General features: G+C 45.6%; 1 protein-coding gene across 1 annotated transcript in view; it reads right to left on the reverse strand.

Annotated features, from left to right (window-relative positions):
* MYO15B (myosin XVB) overlaps window positions 1-12,045 on the reverse strand; it is a 32,913-nt gene extending 20,868 nt beyond the window's left edge. The window contains 16 exon segments of the mRNA XM_044003294.1: window positions 26-199; window positions 529-632; window positions 1,069-1,212; window positions 1,793-1,877; window positions 2,055-2,131; window positions 2,296-2,399; window positions 2,506-2,667; window positions 6,302-6,374; window positions 6,728-6,906; window positions 7,231-7,466; window positions 8,317-8,412; window positions 8,950-9,080; window positions 10,348-10,405; window positions 10,952-11,039; window positions 11,150-11,204; window positions 12,003-12,045. Coding sequence (XP_043859229.1) covers window positions 26-199; window positions 529-632; window positions 1,069-1,212; window positions 1,793-1,877; window positions 2,055-2,131; window positions 2,296-2,399; window positions 2,506-2,667; window positions 6,302-6,374; window positions 6,728-6,906; window positions 7,231-7,466; window positions 8,317-8,412; window positions 8,950-9,080; window positions 10,348-10,405; window positions 10,952-11,039; window positions 11,150-11,204; window positions 12,003-12,045 — 1,809 coding nt within the window.
* Window positions 12,046-12,359: the final 314 nt, after the last annotated feature.

Below are 12,359 nucleotides of genomic sequence, written 5' to 3' on the forward strand. Positions count from 1 at the left end.
TCACTTATCCCTCTCAGGCCTGTACCGGTTCTAGGATACTTTGGGGCTCTGCCTTGGGATCAGGTGAGCTGACAACAGCTGGGGACTTCTTGGGTTTGGGAATGGGCTTGGATGCAGATGTGGACGCTTGAGCCAGATGTTGCTGTTTGGCCTGCTGCTCCAGGGAAAGTGTCATGGCCTGGCTGGTCATTTGCTGAGCCTAGGGGGGAGGGAAAGGGAAAGAGCAACGCGGTGAGATAAGAAACCCTGCTGGGTATCCCCACAGGATCGGATGACTAAGCAGAGCCCTTTCCCAACAAACCTGCCTCCCTCATGCCCATCAGCACAGCATTCATAGAACGAGAAGGGACTTAGAAGTCCTCTACATCTACTCATCATACAGATGAGGGTAAAGTGATTCGCCTACTGTTACAAAGGTAGTTTCTGTCGGAGTCAGGATTTGAACCCAGGCCCTTTAACTCCAGAGCCAGCGATGTTGCCACTACGTCATGCACCCTCCCCATACATCCTGACCACTCCAACCCTCACCAGGATCATGGCCTGCTGGTTGATAAAGCTCTGCTGCTGTGCAGCCAGCTCTCTGGCACTGAGCGTGGGCACCACAGGCTGGGGCTGGGATGGCATCATCATGGCTAAGAAGCAAATAGGACACAACAATAATAGGCAAAAAACGACTTTACATATATCACATCATCTGATCCTCCCAACAATTCTGAAATATGGTTATTCTGGGGATCATTAGCCACACTCCACAGATGAAGAAACTAAGACATCAGAGAGGTTAAGTCCCTCACCCAGGGTCACACAGCCAGTTAATATCAGAGGTGAGTTTCAAACCCATAGTTCAAGTGGTCCCAATCCTCATACCCTAACCACTATTGTGGCTATCTCCCTGATAGACACGAGTGATCTGCCAAACCCCTTATCCTCCCTACTCCCAGGGGGAAGCTGTGACACCCTGGCATCACCTTCTCTCCTCCTACAGGCACGCCCATGTCCTGGTCATCATCCTGTGGATGGAGACAATAGTCCTATGCCCACTCAGTACACTAGGTCTTTTCACTATACCTGGCATAGCTGGGACACCACCTATTGAAGGCATGGCTCCCATTGCTGGCATTACTGGCATTTGTGGCATAAATGGTACTGGTGCTGGCATCATTGCCCCCATGGCAGGCTGGTAGTTTGGCATCTGCATCATCCCTGGATACACTGGGTGGGGAGGAAGGGAGAGAAGGCATCTTGTTTCTACCCCATGGGTAGACATTTAGGATGTGTGTCTACTACAATCCCCACCCTATATCTGGGGAGCAATTTCCTGCATTCCTAATTCAGGAAGGACAGCCCAGGGAATCGGGAGCAAGGAGACCCATGGAAAAGAGGTGCCCAACTACCCAGGTATTGACTCCCTACTGGCACTCAATTTCCTTAACAACCAAGTGACCTCATTACAATTTGTCCAAGTCCATGAGCAGACTTCTCCTCCTAACCTTTGGTCATTTGCATTGGTACCCACTGGTCCTTGATACTCAAAGCCTCAGAGGAAGGACTCAGGGAAAGGGATCAGACAATTGTAGATCTACTGATAAACACTGAGGCTGAACCCAGCTCAGAGCTCATTAGGGTACCTAGAACCTAAGAAAAAGCACCCATAGCGGAAGCCCTCAATGAATGAGAGCATGTGTTTAGGTGCCAAGGCCTATAACAACTGCCAGCCCCCCCTCCCTTTCCCTGGTCCAGGTATGCCCAAGGGGATTGGCACAAGGATGCCAGGATCTAGCGCTATACTCACTCATGGGGTAGCCTCCTTGCGGAGTCCCAATGCCTCCACCACCTTTCATTCGGCTGAGCAGTGCCCTGGCTTGTTCCAGATCCTTCTGGGACAAAGAGCCAATAGCACATCAGAGCCCAGGGCCCTTGAGTCAATGGAATGAGACAAGTGCAAGGATTGGGAGAAGAGACAGTGACAACTGGAGGATGGATAGAGGCAGGGAAGAGGATCTGGGAAAGAAGCAAGGGAACTGGCAGATTCTGGACAAGTGTGTAGAACTCACCCTGGACCCCGAGGAGAGCACAGGCTCAAAAAGGTTATCCAGAAAACCATCCAAGCTCCTGGGGCTCTGGGGTTCCTCTGTTGGGAAGAGTTAACAGGGATTGTTAAAATTGCTTCCAGGCCCAGCACCCCTCAGCCTAGCATGACTTCCCAACTCCCCCTCCAAATTCATTGCCCCCCATCTCCTGCCCTGTAATAAGCCCTCTCTTGCTCTGTCTCAGGAAGCTAATTATAGTCCTCACTTGCAAAGCTCCTTTGAGGCAGTGATGGGGCAGGACCTGGAGGCGGCCCTGGAGCCAAGGGGGGAGCCTGGATTCCTGGGGGTGGAGGGATGTCTTGGTAAGTTCTGTAGGAAACAGTGGTCACATCACAGGTAGAAATGGGAGGGGAAGTCGATTTACCATCCCCATCCTGGGCAATATGAATTAGACGGGGCAAGGGGAAGCACTCACACATTATATGGGGCAATGGGGTAGCTTTCAGGGGCACTGGGGTCCCCTAAGTCCTCAGTCTGTCCAATCAGATCCAGCACAAAGTCACAGCCAACCAAGTCCTGCCAGGAATCTCCAGAGAGCAGAGACACTGACCAGCCCCGGGTAGGCTGCTCCATGCCCCTGGGAGTAGCAAAGAAAGGAAGAAAGTAGGGTCAATTGAAAGCTGTAGCAAAACTTTGGTTCAGCATCTACACACACACACACACACACACACACACACACACACACACACACACACACACACACATACACACCGTACCTGAGAACTAGTGTGCATAAGAGCTCATTAAGATTAATAATACCTAGCATTTATGCAACACTTTAAGGTTTGCAAAAAGCCTTGTTTAATCCTCTCACCAACCCTGGGATCTTGGTGCTAATATTATCCCCATTTTACAGATGAGGAAATTGAGTGGGAGAGGTTATCTGATTTGCCCAGGATTACACAACCCGTAAGAATAAGTGGCAGAATTTGAATTCGGGTCTTCCTGACTCCACGTCTATCCCTCTATCTATTGTGCTACTGGGCTACCTCTAAGATTGCCCAAAAATTCTCCTATGAGAATGACTAGCACATGTTTGGTATACAAACATACTTCCACTACTACCACTGGATCTTTCTTAGTAAGTGATGAGTATTCTACCATAAGGAGAATCATTTCACCATTTGTATTTGCCTAAACTTCCTTCCCTGTATAGTTAATCCTCCAGACAGCTGCCAAAGTGGTATTTCTTTTTTTTTTTTTGGTGAGGCAATTGGGGTTAAGTGACTTGCCCAGGGTCACACAGCTAGTAAGTGTTAAATGTCTGAGACTGGATTTGAACTCAGGTCCTCCTGACTCCAGGGCTGGTGCTCTATCCACTGCGCCACCTAGCTACCCCAGTATTTCTTTTTTTTTTTAAATTTTTTTGCGGGGCAATGAGGGTTAAAGTGACTTGCCCAGGGTCACACAGCTAGTGTCAAGTGTCTGAGGATGGATTTGAACTCAGGTCCTCCTGAATCCAGGGCCCGTGCTTTATCCACTGCGCCGCCTAGCTGCCCCTAAAGTGGTATTTTTAAAGCACAGATCTGAGCATGTGTTTCCTCTGCTCAACAAACTGAAGTGGTATTAGACCTCTGCCCCAAAGAGACGAAAGAAAGAGGGAAAGGACCCACATGGACACAAGTTCTTATAGTAACTCTTTTGGTGTTGCCGAAGAACTAATAGCCAAGAGGGTGCTTGTTCATCAAGTGGGAAAATGGCTAAACAAATTATTTTATCTGACTGTAATAAAATCCTATTGTGCTATAAAAATTGATGAAGGGGACAGTTTCAGAGAACCTTGGGAATACTTGTATGAACTGATACAGTGTGAAGGGAGCAGAACCAAGAGAACAAATTATACAGTAATAGCAATATTGTAAAGCCAAACAACTTTGAAAGACTTAAAAACTCTGATCAATGCTATGACCAACCAGGACCCATCATGCAGCATATTTTGTACACATACACACACACACATGCACATGCACATACACACATGCATATATACACATACATATACCCATCTTCTGACAGAGGTAGCTGATGGACTTACAGAATGAGACACAGATTTTTGGAAATGGCTTATGAGGGCATTTGATTTGCTTGACTATGCATATTTAGTATAAGGATTTTGTTTTTTCTTTTTTCCTTAGAAAACTCTTCTCCCAGAGGAGGAGATAAATTAGGTTTTTGTTAATTAAAAAAAATTAAATTTTAAAAATTAACTCTAGTGAGTCCCTATTACCTCTAGAATCTAGACAAATTCTGTCATTTAAAGTCCATAATCTGGGGCAGCTAGGTGGTGCAGTGGATAGAGCACTGGCCCTGGAGTCAGGAGGATCTGAGTTCAAATCCAGCCTCAGACACTTAACACTAGCTGTGTGACCCTGGGCAAGTCACTTAACCCTCATTGCCCCGCAAAATAAAATAAAATAAAGTCCATAATCTGTCTCCAGGCTACCTTTCCAGTCTTATTATTTAGTTATTATTTCCCAACATGTACCTTGGGTCAACCAAATTGGCCTTCTTGCCCTTCTTCACACATGATATTCTGTCCCCTGTCTTTGCCTGAACTGCCTTCCCTCTTCACCTCCATCTCTTAGAATCTTTAGCTTCCTTCAAAGATTAGGTGAACTGTCCTTACAAGAACCATTTCCTGATCTCTCCAACTGCTAGGGTTTTTCCCACTCCAAGGTTACCTTCTATTTATTTTAAGGAGACATAGGTTCATAGAATTTAGAGCATGAAGGCATCTCAAAGATCACTGAACCCAATTCCCTCTTTTTACTGATGAGGAAACAGAGTTGAGTGTCTTGTGTAGGGTCACAGAGCTGACTCTGAGTATCTCAGGCAAGACTGAAACTACCAGTTATGCCAAACTACCTATTGTAGTTTCCTCCTATAGAATGTAAATTATTTGAGGGTGAGGATTGTTTTGTTTTTGTCTTTGTATATCTCTAGAGTCTAGCACAGTGCCTGGCACATAGAGGGGCTTAGTAAATGCTTGGTTTAATTTTTAAAATTAATTTTTAAAAATTTTATTTTATTTTATTATCAGTTCCAGATTCTTTCCCTCTCCCTATTCCTCTCCCTCCCATTGAGAGGGCAAGAAATACAAAACCCTTAGTAAATACTTATATATTGATAGGATGATTGTTAACCATTTTGACACAAACTAAGACTTACAAAGAAAATAACTCACATATGGGTATTTGGTTTTTTTGACTATGAATATTTGTTACAAGAGAGTTTTTTTTAATGTGGGAGGTGGGAAGGAGAGAAAAGAAATGCTTATTAATTTAAAAAATACTTTGCATTTATCAAACACTAAGTTTTTTGTTTGTTTGTTTGTTTTTAGTGAGGCAATTGGGGTTAAGTGGCTTGCCCAGGGTCACACAGCTAGTAAGTGTGAAGTGTCTGAGGCCAGATTTGAACTCAGGTCCTCCTGACTCCAGGGCTGGTGCTCTATCCACTGTGCCACCTAGCTGCCCCCCAAACACTAAGTTTTACAAAACACCTAACTTACTTTATTTCATATATGTACATATACACTTTCACAAAAACCAATACAACATATACATGCTCAGTCATATACACACTCAACAATAACCCTCATACAACACACACATGCTCGGTCATATATACACATATCCTTGGTCATCTACATACAATAACTCTCATACAACACACACGTGCTTGGTCATATATACACATATCCTCGGTCATATACATACAATAACTCTCATACAACATATACATGTTTGGTCATATACACACATAACAATAACTCTCATATAACATACGCATACTTGGTCATATACACACAACAACAACTCTCATGCACACACATCCTCGATCATATATATACATACAACAATAACTCTCATCTATTTTAAAGTTTACAAAGCACCTAAGGTATATTACTTCATATACATACACATTTTAGACACTTTCCCATATATATATGTATGTATGCATATGTATATATGTACATACACACACACACACACATATGAAATCACTGATGTACATGCCCTGGGGAGTGAAACTTGTCTCCTTTTATCCATAGCTTTTTCTAGTGAGGCCAGTTTAAAGGCTCACTCCCGAGACAGCAGGTGGCCCAGGAGGAAAAAGCTTGAGAGAAATGGAGGAGGAAGAGGAAGAGAGAAATTCCGAGTAGCCCCAGAGTAGGCCTTGCCTAACCCGTCCCCACCTCCCCAGGCTCTTACCTGTTCTGTAGGATCCACCCAGCAAACTCTTCCCCTGTGGTCCAGGATTTGACTTCCGCCGAGTAGCGCTCTTCTGCAGGATTGGAACAGCCCAGCGGTTAGAAGATTGGGGGGAGATGGAATGAAGGGGGACATTACCCAAGTGAGGGAAGTCAGCTGTCACCATGTTGAATGCTATGCAGGTGATGAGTAAGGATTACCATGGGGAAACAGGGGTCATCAAGGGAAGATTGGGGGATGGGGGATATTGGGGACCAATACTCTGTCAATACTTCCTGTCAAAGGACAGGAAGGAGGGAAGAGAACCCACAGGGACTGAGCACAACCAAGGGCTGGGAGAGGGGTGGGGTGGGGGAGGGAAGTAGGTCCTGGGAAATAACTTTGGGGGAGAGGAGCTGAGGAAGGCTGATGCTCAGTCCTATTTACCACTGAAGTTGAAGACATCGAGGGCCATACGCCCACATCGCCACCCTGAAATCCACTCCAGCTGGGTAGGCGGGTAGGCACGGACAGCGTTGACTGCTGACTGGGAATGCTGCAATGCCCCCAAGAGCTTGTGCTGGCACACCGCTGCAATACCCTTTGGGGCATGGTCAGATACAAACCTGAATGGAGAGGAAAGAGCCTGGGATGGGAGACACTGGCCCCTGGGTCAACTTGTGTAGAAATGAGCTCATGAATAGTAGGGAGCACTTACTAAGCTGTGTGACCCTGGGCAAGTCACTTAACCCTCATTGCCCCGCAAAAAAAAAAAAAGAATAGTAGGGAGGAGTCAGATTCTGAAAGCCTTCCTGGGCCTTGTTCCATTACATAGCCCTTATCTCTACTTTGTTCCCCACAGACTGTAAGCCCCTATTCTCTCCCTATGTCCCCCTTGTGCCCCATCTCCCCTGTTCAGTCTCCCAGAGGCCACCTCAGCTCCAACCTACTTGAGCAGTGGCTTCTGAAGGGTCGATGTTGGGGTGAAGGCACTGAGCAGAATGGCCATGAGTGCCCAGCCTCGATGGCATTGCTGTTCATCCGGGTTATGCCACAGCTGGCTCACAAGTTGGCAAAAGATCTCATTCCTCAGGGCAGGGTGGCGCTGCCCTTTTTGGGCCAAATATGTGCCTACGGTCTGCTCCTGCCAGGACTGTAGTGATAAGTCACCCAGGAGCCGCAACATCTATTGACACCAAGGGGTTGAGGGACAGGAGAGAAAGTTGACATTCAATCTAGATAAAGTGCTAGGCCTAGAATCAGGAAGACCTGAGTTTAAATCCCACCTCAAATACTTTCTAGTTGTGTGATCTCGGGCAAGTCACTGAACCTGTTTGCCTTGATTTCCTCAATTGTAAAATGCAGATAATAATAGTGCCTCCCTCACAAGGGATCAAATGAGATTTGTAAAAACACAGTGCCTGGCACATAGTAGGTGCTTTATAAATGCTGGTTATTGTTGCTGTTGTTAATGTTATTAGATGGGAGAGGGGGAGGGGAGGGAGGGAAGGAAGGATAAAAATTGGAACCCCAAACTATAAATAAAGATGTTTATTACTTTAAATATATTATTATCATTATTATTATTATTATTATTATTATTATTATTATTATTATTAGATGGGAGAATGGAATCAAAGATGGAAATGAGAAGATTTAGTGAGGTGCATTGGAAAGAACAAAGAGTTTGTAAGTTAAAGAACCTTAGTCCCAATCCTGACTCTGTCACATGAATGACTTTAGGCAACTTTTTTTGTTGTTCATTTTTCATTTTTGTTTTTTTTTTTTCCTTAGGAAAATTTTTAAAGCTCATTAGACCTCAATTTGTTTATCTGTGAAATGAGGATGCTGGAATATTTATAAATAAATGATCCTATGAGGAGGGGAGGAGAAGGCCTTATAGACTCAGAGGAGGACACAACAAGTAATCCCATAGCTGAGGGGTGGGCTCTTGGCTACCCTTTCTATTCCAGCCTAGATTCTTGACCCAGTGGTGCCTAGACCCTCTTCCCTCTTAGCCACCGTCACTCACTTACCACTTTGTTGACATCCAGGGCAAGCTGAGGGCTTGCCCCATTCAGGTGAGTCAGAGGTGACATCAGTGGCTGTCCTGGAGTGGGCAGGGTTGGCTTCTAGAAAGGATGATCTATTTATTAGTAGGCAGGTATGGTAGGTGCTAAAGTGAACACAATCTGAAGTGGCTGCCCAGTGAGGGAGAATCACTCCAAAGGGGAAGAATCACATAAAAGAAAAGTGGGGGTCACATAAACATGGGGAAAAGGGGTCTAAAATTCAATTAAACTTGGCAAGCATTTCTGCTACGTGCCAAGTATGTACCTAAGACACCATGTTAGATACTGGAGATACAAAGATAAAAACCAATATAATCCCTGCCCTCAAGGAGCTTATAGTCTACTGGGGAAACATTAATACAATTGTTTTGAGGGGGAAGAAAGCACTAATGATTGACAAGGAGCAGAGTTGGCACTGGAACTGAATTTTGAAGGGAGCTGGGGATTCCAGGAGGGAGAGGTGAGGAAAGGTGTTGGCAAGCACGGGAGACAAGCAGTGCAGACGTGGAGATGGGAGACGCAACAACATCGAGAGCTGGAATATACAGCATGTGATGAAAGTGGACAGAGTAGAGGCAAGATGACAGCAAGCAGCACCTGAAAGTTTCCAGGGATGAAGCTGGAAAAGGGGAATCTATCGATGTCAGGAGGGAGAACCAGCGTGTCCTGTGCTGTGACTTCTGGGGGCAGGGCTTCAGTGATGCTTTCCGCCATGACTTGCTGACAACCTAGGAACATCCCAGAACTGTGAGGTCAGACACAAGAGGCTCCTCATATCTGCCCCCCTCCTCCCTCCTGCTTTTGCCTATTCCTAGGATCCTTCTCCTTCATTACAATAACAGTGGATAAAGCACCAGCCCTGGATTCAGGAGGACCTGAGTTCAAATCCGACCTCAGACACTTGACACATACTAGCTGTGTGACCCTGGGCAAGTCACTTAACTCCCATTGCCCCACAAACAAAACAAAACAAAACAAAAATCAATAACACATCATGGAGTGAGATGAGCAGAACCAGGAGAACGTTGGTACAAGATAGTTCCAAAGGACTCATGATAGAAAAGGTTCTCCAAATCCAGAAAAAAAAAGAACTATGGAATATGGATGCAGATCGAACCATACTATTTCTTTTGTTTTTGGTGCTGTTGTTTTTCTTTTTTGAGGTTTTTCCTTTTTGCTCTTATTCTTTTCTTATAACATGACTAATGCAGAAATATGTTTAATGTTAGTGTACATATATAACCTAAATCAGATTACTTGCTGTTTTGGGGAGGGGGGAGAGAGGAGAGGGAGGGGAAAAAAAATCTGAAACTAGAAATCTTATAAAAACAAATGTTGAAAATTATCTCTACATGTAACTGGAAAATAATAAAATACTTTTATAATTAAAATAACCCACATCATGGCAATGACAACAGGGGAAGGCAGGACCACTCAAGGTGGACAAGGGACTTGAGGGAGGGGGATAGTCACATGGCAGGTGAGAGCAGTAGTCAAGTGGACAAAGCAGACCCCAGATGCTGCATAGATACCCAGTGGAGAGAAGTGAATACCTCAGACAGTGTAGAAAGTACCTATTCTCTTTCCCCTCCTTCCCTTTTTTATTTTATTTTATTTTTTTAGTGAGGCAATTGGGGTTAAGTGACTTGCCTAGGGTCACACAGCTAGTAAGTGTTAAGTGTCTGAGGCCGGATTTGAACTCAGGTACTCCTGACTCCAGGGCCGGTGCTCTATCCACTGCTCCATCTAGTTGCCCCCCTCCTTCCCTTTTTAAAAAAGTATTTTTAAAGTTTTATTGATTCCTTATTTTGTATATCATAGGTATGGTTGTCCACCCTGCCCCGACCCTGTCAGTGTGCCTTCCCTTCTAACAAAGAAAAAAGTAAAAGCCAATCCAACCAACAAAGTAATTTCATCTGACAATGTATACAACATTCAATGCCCCAGATTCTCCCAACTCTCCAATGAAAGGAGAAAAATGTTTTCAGGACTCACCTTCCGCTGTCTTCAGCAGAGCAGACAGCTCAGCTGGGATCTCCAGCCGCTCCAGGTCCTGGGCAAAAAGGTGGGGAGCAATTTATCCAAGCATTAGGGGAGGGAGGATGGGGAGAGAGGCAAACCCTACCCTCTTGCTGTCTGGTGTGAACTGGGTCCCCTTCAAAGTGTAGGAAAGGGATTGTTGAGGCTAGGCTTAACAGGAACAGAAAAACTATAGCGAGCCCTACAAGCAGAGCCCTATTCAATTGCCTGCTTAGAGGAAACAAATGGGAGACTGAAAAGATTGAAGGGGTGCAATACCCTAGGGTTTCAACCGATTGGGCCCTCAGCGTTGCCTGCAGCTGAGCACATCTTGAAAGGCAGAACCCACCAGATGGGCATCTCACCACAAGGATGTCTGGAGAAGGCAGTACCTGACTGGAATGCCTCCCCACCTCCATTGACTCTTTGCCACCTACCATTTTTGAATTGGCTGCCTTTGTCTCTTCACCTGGAGATTGGTTTTTGTGCCAGCCTGGCCAGGACCTGAGCTGTGGGGAGAAGTAAGGGTATGTTGGTGGGGTGGGAACAGTGCTAGAGAATCCAGCAGGGGCTTCGTTACACAATTGAAGATGTTCCAGTAGCCCAGAAAGTGCCCGGTGGTATCAGCGACCTTGGTTCCTACAAGCCAAGCCAGCTGCTTCCTTTCCCTGACCTCAGGGAGTCCCCGAAGCCAAGAGAGGGACAAGTATGGCTAAAATGAAGGTGAGGGTGACTCTACTCATCTAGTCACAGTTCCCCTCAGCCCAAGAATCCTTACCTGCCTCCAGCTCTCTGGGTGTTGTGTCTCAGCTCCTGAGAGAGGGAAGAAAACTCTACAGGGAACAAAGTCTGGCCAGGGAGGGGCAGCGGGAGGAGTGGTGGTGTAACAATCATGGGCCCTGGACTTTGAGATGCTTTATGGCACTTAAAGTAGTGTCATCTGGTAAGAGAATAGGAGGAGTCAAGGGTTAGCTTCAAAACACCAGTGGAAGATGGGAAAACCAAGCTCATGGGGAAATCTTGGTATATGGGTAAGAGTTAACTGTGCCCTGGAAGGGGTGATTCCCAAGGAACACAGGAGAATGATCTGGGCACCTGAACATGCCCACCATCTTTTTCCATTCTCTCTAAGACTGGCTTACCTTGTGCCAAGGTACCCTATTTTTATTTATTTTTTATTTATTTATTTATTTATTTATTGGTGGGGCAATGGGGGTTAAGTGACTTGCCCAGGGTCACACAGCTGGTAAGTGTCAAGTGTCTGAGACCGGATTTGAACTCAGGTACTGCTGACTCCAGGGCCAGTGCTCCATCCACTGCACCACCTAGCTGCCCCAGTACTCTATTTTTAGAAAGATGTGAGGAGGGGGCAGGCAGGTGGACTAGACAAGAAATCAATCTCTTACTGGCTCATACACTCTGGTACCTGGGCAGGGCTCATGGGCACCAACAAAGTCTTTACCAACATAAGTAGCTGAGATCTCTTAACCCCTGACATGGATCATAGATTCAGAGCTGGAAGAGAGACCTGAAAGACTTAGTCTAGCCCCTTCATTATAGAGATGAGGGAACCTAGGGCCACTGAGGTTAAGGGACCTACTTATTCACAACCCCATCTCAAATCCTATTACCTGTGATGTGATTACCTGTGATGATATCACAGAGGTAGGGCATCGGGTGACATTGTGCCCGGCTGCCACAGAGATACTTGTAATCAGAGATAATGCTTCCTAGAGGACAGGAGAGAGTCAGTCACCTCTTCTCTTTTTTTTTTTTAGTGAGGCAATTGGGGTTAAGTGACTTGCCCAGGGTCACACAGCTAGTAAGTGTTATGTGTCTGAGGTCACATTTGAACTCAGGTACTCCTGACTCCAGGGCCAGTGCTCTATCCACTGTGCCACCTAGCTATCCCACCTCTTCTTTATAGTCACTGTGCCCCATCCCTTACCTCTAGAAAATAGGGTGAAAGTGATGCTGAGGGCTGTTAG

The sequence above is a fragment of the Dromiciops gliroides genome, chromosome 4 (genome assembly GCF_019393635.1).
Source record: "Dromiciops gliroides isolate mDroGli1 chromosome 4, mDroGli1.pri, whole genome shotgun sequence".
In the NCBI taxonomy this organism is placed as follows: Eukaryota; Metazoa; Chordata; class Mammalia; order Microbiotheria; family Microbiotheriidae; genus Dromiciops; species Dromiciops gliroides.